Source organism: Helianthus annuus, chromosome 11 (genome assembly GCF_002127325.2).
Source record: "Helianthus annuus cultivar XRQ/B chromosome 11, HanXRQr2.0-SUNRISE, whole genome shotgun sequence".
Lineage (NCBI taxonomy): Eukaryota > Viridiplantae > Streptophyta > Magnoliopsida > Asterales > Asteraceae > Helianthus > Helianthus annuus.
Window position 1 is genome coordinate 79,519,926 of NC_035443.2, and position 9,482 is coordinate 79,529,407.

Consider the following 9,482-nt stretch of genomic DNA (forward strand, 5'->3'; position numbering starts at 1 on the left):
CCCTTTTTATTTTCACCCTTTATTTTAGTAACAAGCTCGGTTTTTCGTGTGACCAAAAAAAAATGATGATGAAGTTAGAAATAAACAAACAAAGCTACTAAAACAAAAAGCTTGTTTGGAGAAATACTTCAAAATAAAAAGTCAATAAAACAAAGTGTTTCACGAAAACCGACGCTTTTTACGCTTTTCGCCCTTTCACTAACCACTAACCCAACCACCCACCTTTAGCCCAAGCCTAACCCTTCACCCAAAAAGCCCTCTTGATATTTACAAAGGTATAAAGTTAAAAAGGAGGAGGATTGATTGCTTGGCAAGCCTATGGTAGGAATAAGTTCCATGCCGCTCTCGAGTGATTCACTAAAAATACACCTTCGGCCGAGTGTTGAGTGATTCCCGTGAGGTATGTGAACTTGTATATAAATGAAATTTTAAAAAGGCATGCTATGCCCAAATAAGTAATTTATCTTATGAAACGTTCTAAATAAATCATAACGAATAGGATTGTAAATGAATAAAAATAAAACCAAAAAGATCTTGGATTCCCGACACTCTATGACAAGCCAAAAACCTTCTCTTCTACCCATTCCATTTGGGAGTGTAAGCCACATATTAAAGAGTTTTGCTTGAGGACAAGCAAAAGTTCAAGTGTGGGGGTATTTGATGTGCGTAAAATGCAACATATAAATTACATCAAATGAGGCATAAAACTAACCCTTTTTAAGTACTAATGTTGGAAAAAGAGTGTTTTTGTCTTCCTTTTGTATTTTCAGGATGAAATGATCTCAAATTCACAAAAGAAGCAAAAAAGACACCTAAATCTAACATAAATACAAGAAAAGGAACAAAAGTGGATTGCCCGACCCCTCAACGGCATCCTCCCAAGCAGAAAAGAGAAGTCAGAAGACTGAACACGCCCCGTGCTCAGCCAGCACGGGGCCGTGCCCAGGAAGCAGCAGAAAAGACAAACCTATAGAAGCTTCTATTGCCCACCACGGGGCCGTGTCCAGTGAGCACGGGGGCGTGGCGAAAGTACAGCAGGCGCATTAATTGTAATTGCGAATTACAATTAATGAAGAGAGATAGTGTCAGACAGGCACGGGGGCGTGTCCAGCGGACACGGGGCCGTGCCCAGCCTTCTGTTCAGCCTATAAATAGGAGTGCTTGGCTTCATTTCAACTCATCCCTTGGCACACCACCTCTCTCACACTTCATCCACCACCCACCACCACCATAACAACGTCATCCACCACCATCATCCATTGTCCATCATAGAGTGTGTGAGTCGTCTCGGGATCCAAGATTGATTGTAAGAGTTCTTGACAATCAAGGCCATGTTTGCCTAAGTCTCTTACATCACTTGGTGAAGACAAGTGTTTAGTATAATACTTTTTATTTTTAATCTTTTGCACTTTTTATTTGGTTTTGTATTAATGACTTTAATAACTAGTTACTTATGTTGAAGGTGATCTTTCCTTATCGTTTGTCCGTGGTGTCTTGGCATTATTTTACTGTCTATATAAAATAAAAGATTTTCACCATTGATATCTCCACGGTCTATATGGAGGTATGTTGGCTACCTGGTCGGGGGTTAAGGGAACGGTTTGGTAAGGGTCTTGCCCTTGTTCAGCGTTTAGAGGTCCTGCAAGGGACCTGGGTCAAATTTAGTAGAATCTCCTTCAATGCCCATAGGTATTGGATGGCGGGGATCCGAACTCTTTGACCCCCTCATAAGTTAACTACTATTAATACTATAACCCGGCTATTTAGGACTGTATCTCTGCTGACTCAGACTACTTAGTCGAGGGTAACGTCACCGCCAAAAGCGGGGCCTACCATAATTTGCATTAATAACTTAATTCATTATCTTCCAATAATCCAACCCTTTAGGATTGTATCCTTGCTGACTCAAACTACTGGGTTGAGGGTAACGCCGCCTTCAAAAGAGGGGCCTACTACAATAACTAAGATAATCTCTTAAACAAGTGCAAAAGTGCGAAAATAATCAAAGGTTATACTAATACACGAGTCGGATCCAAGTGATTCATCTTGTCTATCTGTTTTTATTTTTATTTTATTTTTCAGCATTTAGTTAGTTTTTATTTTCTTAGTTTAAAAAACCTTTAATAACTTTTTGATTTGATTAGAAGTTGAGGATAAACCGGTACTAAAAGCTCTTGTGTCCTTGGACGACCTCGGTATCTTACCAACACTATACTACGTCCACGATGGGTGCACTTGCCCATATGTGTGTTTAGTGTTAGTAAATATCGTGTTTTATAAATTTAAAACTTGGCTAAAAGTGTAAAAAGGGCTTAAATATACATCTAAAATTATATTACACTTCGCACACATCAGTAGCCCATTGGGTACTGCGGCTGACTGTAACCAGCGAAGTAGGCCGCAGGTGGCGGTGGTGGTGCAGCAGTATTTGGCCTCCATTGTGACTGTGTCGGGTATGGACATGGTGGTGTGTTCCACCCGTCCCATTGCGGGTAAGAATTCGGTTGATAGGCCCAATGGTTACTGTTGGGTCCGGGCGGTCAATTCCCGCGGCCGCGACCATCGCGGCCTCTACCATCACCTCGGCCACCGCGGCCACGATAAGATTGACCGCGATAGAGCTGTTGTTGAGATGTATCGGATGGTGGAGGAGTCGCCGTTGCGGAAGAGGTGGCGGTCGGAGCAGCAGGTGCAGCCAAGACTGAAGATGTCTTCTGAGTACGAGCTTCCTGACGATAACTTCATCGGTAAGCCACGGACCAATTCGGGTGATAAGCTATGGACCAATTTAAGGACGTGGCCGGACTGTTGCTGCTGTGTCATTTCATGGAGCGAGCCAAATCCCAATCAGCCTTTTGATTATTAATCAAGGCTGCTGTAGTGTCAAATTTGGGTGATAAGCCACGGACCAACTTAAGGACGAGGCGGGACTCGGTAACCTGCGGATCAACGTCTTGAAGTTGATCGGCTAAGCTTTTTAATTGCTGACAGTAATCATCGACGGAGCTGCACTGTTCAAGGGTGAGATTAACAAACCGTGATTCGAGGGCAGCGACCTTAGCTTGCTTGTTGCTGAGGAATATTTTTTCTAACTTCAACCATGTGGTGCGAGCCGTAGCATCAGTGTCAAGAACACTCGTGAGGAGGTCGTCCGAGATTGTGCTGTAAATCCATTGACAAACCAACGCATCCAATTCTTTCCAAGTCGGATATTACGAATCTGCAGAGTCAGGGGCTGGTGTGTCATCGATGCGGTCAAGAACCTTATATGCCATGGTATGAAGTTTGAAAAGCTTCACCCATGACGTATAGGTGACCTTGGTTCCATCAAGAATACGAATCTTCATTTGAATGTTGGTAACTGAGTACGCAGGTTGGAGGGTTTTGTTTTTAGAACTGTGCAATGGGGGCTGATCATTGTTGGTTTTGTTTTCTGAAGTATTCTTCGTCATGGTGAACTGGGCAGACGAACATATAGGGTGAACAGGGGTTATCGGCTAAGAAACAAACAGAGGTTATCGGAAGCAAACAAGCAGGGTGAACAGGGGTTATCGGCTATGAACAGGGGTTATTATCGGCTGTGAACAGGGGGGTGACCGGAAAAAAAAGGAAGGGAAATAAAAGGGTAATCAGAACCGTAGCTCTGATACCATTAAATCTTGGAAAAAAAGGCTCTGCGATTTTTATTGATGATGAACAATAATACAAAACAAAATTTGATTCCGCGTGAAATTACTAAACAGAATCTAATTTCGTGCGAAATTAGATAAGTTTCAAACGAAATTATCAAACAATATCTAATTCCATGCGGAATTAGTTCACTTTCAAGCGAAATTAGATTTCTTGTGAGATTGTCTGCACTTTTCAAGCGAAATTAAGTCCAAATTGTTATTCCGTGCGAAATTAGTAAACTAATTTCATGCGGAATTAGTATGACGTCAGCAAGTTCGATAGGTTGTTCAAGCGAAATTAGAAATTTTATCAGATTTAGATCGAATTAAGGTCCAATTCTTTCAAGGATTGGTTAGAACTACGTTTCGCTTGATATATGTGAGTTTTAAGCCATTTCAACCGTCAAATCTCATTCAATTTAGAAAAGAAGGAGTAGAACTGAAAGAATCCGATGAAATCAAGCTGAATTGGTATGAACTCCTCGTCCTGAGCTCTGATATCACTTGTTGGATCGTTGTGTGACCCTAACGAGTCAATATGAAGAGTTCAACATCGAAATCAAAGGCGGAATCAGTGAATTTGACGTAACACAGCTTGTTTTCCTCTAATTATCTTCTCATTAACCAATTATGAGCATTAACAGATTCAAATGACAAACGGACAGCACCTCGGCTCTGAATCACACCACCTAATTTCGTATGAAATGACACAGCAACAACAGTATATATAGGTGTTCTAATTCCGCATGAAACCATCTCAAGCAGAATCACAAGTTCACGCGGAATCACCTAATTCCATGCGGAATTAGTGATTTCGCACCAAACTCTAATTTCGCATGAAATGTCCTAATGTCTATTTCAAGCGAAATTACCCTAAAATACTGTTTTCTCGTTTGCCGTGCCCTGATCAAACTTATATAATACAAGACTCGATAAAGACGAAGTTAACAAACATTTGTGCACCAACATTAACAGTCTTGATAATATATGGCATAACGTCTATGATTCCTTGTGCTACTATGTGTTGGATGTCACTGTTATCTATTTTGTTTCCATTATTATCATTATTCTGATTTTCCTGATTTACTTCATCGTCCATCTGAATTATAAACATTTATCAGGTATCAATGTCACAGAATAAGATTTAATGCAAACAATCACGCAAACAATTTGATCAAAATCGTCGAGCATTGTGACTTTTACTCTTTTACATATATATATATACACATATATATATTACAATTTACAACGGAAATTTAAACCACTACTAGTTATGCATCAATGGATACTAGGTTATCTATTTTAGTTCCTTTGATATTTTTTTAACTACACGCATTTATATATATATATATATATTAATAACATTAAATACACATATTAAATGAACTAAAATGGAGCATTTCTATTGGTTTAAAACTTATTCTTTTTATTCTTACAAAATTTTTCTTCTCATTTGAACCTTCCACTATATATATATATATATATATATATATATATATATATATATATATATATATATATATATAGTGATCGTTCCTCCAGAATTGCATTTCTCGCTCATCGTATTTCCACACGAGCTTTTCTCCTATTTGTTTTATCCCCTCTCCTTCCTCTACTAATTCCTCACCATATGTGCGGAGTTCCTGCACATTTTCTTCACTTATTGGTGGCAGTGGTGCGGGTATTGGGTCAGGGTACTAAGGTATAGGTTCTCCATATGGGTACGGGTCGCCTAACATACCCTGAAAATACGGGTCGTTATTCCAAAACGGATCTGAAGGATTAAGGTTGGTATACTGTGCTATGGGATCTGGCCTCGGTCCTCCTTGTGGATAGAATTTCTGATATTCCCTATGGTTATCTTCCCATGGATCAAAACAATCACCGGGAGAAATGACTTTCTTGATGCTCATGTATCTACTTTAGGTTTTGATAAATCTAAAGTTAGTTGTTTTCGTTGCAGGGAGAAAGGCCATTTCAAACGGGAGTGCAAGGGTAGAGAAGCTAGTGGAGCTCAGAATCCGTTCGGAGAAGATGATTACTACCGGAAAGCCATTTATCAGCAGGTTGGTCAATCACAAGATTCACAGACGGCTCATGGTAGAAAGATTGAAGATTCTAAGAGAGCGTGTTTAGTGGACTTCAGCTGGGACAAATACATATCTCCTGACAGCAAAGCCTGTATAGTTGATCAAGATGATGAGAGACTACCTGAAGGTTTCAGCTGGGATATGTTCGTTGATGAAAAAGGAGAGTTCCAAGCCTTCATCGCCAAGATTGTCAGAGAGCCAGACATGTTTGCTACATGGATGAAATCTATTGGAGTGAATGTGACGAGTGAGGATGAAAAATCTGTTACGTCTGATGAAAATTCAGAAAGTGTTGATGAACTTTCGGAAAATGCTGAGGAAAGTTTAGAGAGTTCAGATGAGAGTGTTCAAAATGTTGCTAGTTCTGAAAAAGAAGTTGTATTTGATCAAACACCATCTGATTCTAGTTTGTCGGATGCTGATTCTGAAAAGTCTGTACAGTTTGATCAGTCACCAGTTGATAGCAGCAGTGATGATGAGGAAGAGAAACATATAAATGTTGCAAAATCTCATCTTTCTCCTAAAAGTTTTCATCTATTTTGCAGATCGCATGGAGAAACTAAAGGAGAGGCGAGCTGCTAAAGAACAACAACAAGTGAAAATTGAAGATGTTGTTCAGAACGAGAATGTTGAAAATGTTGCTGAGAAGATTGTTGAGATTGCATAGACTGATGAAGCAGAAAAGATAGAAGAGAAGGTGAACGAGGAAGAAAAGGTGATTGAAGTTGTGAAAACAATCGAGGTTGAGAAGATTGTTGAAGTCGTCAAGCCTTGCATGAAATGTTTGGAAGGTTGCAAGGAATGTGTAGGAAAAGACGACATTATTGCTGAGAATGAGAAGAAGAAGGAGCAGTTACTGTTCAATCTCAACTATGTAAAAGAATCATATGATATCTTGAACAAAACAGTAACTGGTCTCCAAAAGACAAACTCAGAGAGAGAGCAAGCACTGACGATGATGAATGCAGTCATGATGTCAAAGCAAAAAGCCATAAATTTCTACATCGAAGAAAGTGCTAAATGGAAGCAAGAGTTGGAAACAGAAAAGATTGAGAATGAGAGAATTAGACGTTTACTTCAAAGTTATTCTAGTTCTGATTATCTCATTGATCGTATTTACCCAACTGTTGCAGGAATGGAAGCTTTTCAAGACGAGAAGCCGAAGAAGAAGAAAGATTGTGGTAAGAAATCGACTGTTAGCTATAACAAATGTCCGCCTCCAATTTGGGAAGGGTATTCTCCTAGAAAACCAAACGAGGGGCAACTGGAAAAAGCAGTCAATATAAAGCTTAAAACCGACATAACTGATGTTTTACCAGATAACATTGATGTCACGTTTACCTCGTCCGATACAGATCATGAGTCTGAATTAATCAAAAAGGTGGTCGATCAGGTGTTGGATACTGATGAGGAATCTGAGTCAAAGTCTGAGTCTGGAAAGTCATATTCGTCAGTCAACAGGGAAAATTCGTCGGTTAAACGATCTTACAGTAAAGAATTTTTGTTATCAAAAGCAAATTTGAATGATGAAACATTCAAAGGTGTTTATACTTTGAATGGTTCTGAAAAATTATATTACAATAAAGAGTTTCCAATAATGAGTATTAAAACAGAATTGATTAACAAAACTTTCAAACTACTAGAGATTAATATTCCTGAATTGAAAGTTTTGAAAATTTTTGAAAAATCTAAAAAATATACTTCAAGAGTTCAACAACGATTAAACAAGAAAAAAGGTTACAATTCTGGTTCCAGTTTTCAAAAGAAACCTAACCAAAATGGCAGCTACAAAAAGAAAGGTTTAGGATTTGTTCCACCAGAAAATTATAAAAATGATAAAAATTCTAAAAGAAAAACAAAATTTGTGTCAGGTGGAAGCTAAGAAGAGGAACAAAAGAAACCATTCTGGAGACAGTCAAATCAGGAGTTTCTTGCTGAGAAGAGAAAGAATGGAACTGAAGTGTTGTATCAAAGAGAGACCCGTATCTGTTACAAGTGCAATGAAGCTGGTCACATTGCATGGAATTGTTCAAAGAATGCAAAAACAAAACAGGGAGTTTCTCAGAAATTAAAAGAAAAAGTTGTTAATGTTGAACCACAAACCAATAGACTTAAAATTTTTGAAAACTCAACGTATGAGGTTGGTGAATGTTCGAAGAGGAATTTGTATGAAAAGAAAGGAAAAGACAACCAAATATGGGTTGAGGAGAAAATTTCAGTGAAAGTTGATGTGAATATCGGCGATGAATCTGGTTCCACAAAGCCAGAAGAGCCACGGGTTGAGGAGAAAATTTCAGTGAATGATGATGATTTTCCATCACTGAAATTTGAAGAAGTTAAAAAGAAAGCTGGGAATGTTGAAATCTCGAATCAATTTTACAATGAGAAAACTAAATTTGATGCCGAGAAAACATTTAATGGGAGTGTAAAGAAAATTTTTGGTAAAATTTTGAATGGGAAAGCAAAGGGGGTAAAAGATTTCTATGCAACTAAGAAGGCAACTTACAATCCCACTATGCATGAATTGAAAGCAATCAAGTCTGAAAAGACTTGGATGGAAGTCTGCTTTCCATGATAGTCGAAGGACTACGCCGGAGATCCCAAGTTTATATCGTGGATCATGAATCGGCATCATTCATGTTTTGATGATTGTGTATGAAAATTTTTTATAAGTGTTTGAATGTTTACAGGTTGAAGGACTACGCCGGAGCTTCCAGGTTGGTAAGTGCGAAGCAGGAATCGGCACTTTGATGGGTAAAATGTAGATGATTCATTCCTACAATTGGTATTGATTGGTTATATCTACAAGTGGTTATTTTTACAAGTGGTACAGGATGCTTTGATAGCAAACAGTGAATCAAGGACATTAAGTTGTACTTGATTTACTACATTTGATAAAACTGACAAGATGATGAACCACATCCCCGTACTTAAACAAGTGGTAAACTTACAAGTGATAAAAACAAACTCATTTTTCGTAAAAATCATTTTGATTAAAACAAACTTAAGTGTTTTGAAATCTAAATGAGAAAATGGTTTGTCAAAGGGGGAGTGCAGATTGTTTATGCCTAGTGAATGGAGATTTGATGCAATTCGATGTCAGTTGTCGTGTTTCTGTACAGTTTGTTTTGAATTTTCTTCAATTGGGTCAAGAAGTTTTGTTTGTTTTCAAATTTCTTTAATGTGTTTGCATTTTATGGGGAGTAGAAAATTTCAGAAAATCCAAAAACATTAGAAAATTTGAAAAAGCCAAAAACATGATAAAATTAAAAAATGAGTTTCGTTGTAAAAAGTGGAAATGATAGTACATCAGTAGGCTGTCACAACATGCTAAAGAAATGTAAAGATAAAATGTGATAAACAATCTCACTGAGGATGTGCCAGTAGGTTTTTACACACTTAGTAAATTGTGACGAGATATAAACTAAATTTCAAACTTGCTTGTTCTGTGGATATATAGGTAAACCCTTAAATCTTGTTTGAAAGGTCCCTTATTCTGAGATACTAGGTCTTTATGCTCAGTGATATCTGGGGTATTATCCCGGGACTTCTGTTGTATGGAAGTACTGACCTAGTCCCCGGATAATGCTTTCCACAAAAAGCTTGAAACATAGCTTCGCCCTCATCAAGCTGATGAAACAATAAAATTGATAGTCGCTGCTGTTGAAATCAAAAAGATCCTCTAAAGGGGACACACTGAAAAGTCAATGTGACAACTCGA

General features: G+C 38.2%; 1 protein-coding gene across 1 annotated transcript; it reads right to left on the reverse strand.

Moving 5' to 3' along the window:
* Window positions 1-2,819: 2,819 nt before the first annotated feature.
* Window positions 2,820-3,452, reverse strand: LOC110876794. Its single transcript, XM_022124956.1, has 2 exons — window positions 3,217-3,452; window positions 2,820-3,162 (listed from the first exon to the last, which is right to left on the reverse strand). Exons 1-2 carry the CDS (start codon window positions 3,450-3,452, stop codon window positions 2,820-2,822), a joined length of 579 nt encoding a protein of 192 aa, XP_021980648.1.
* Between the last annotated feature and the right edge of the window lie 6,030 nt (window positions 3,453-9,482).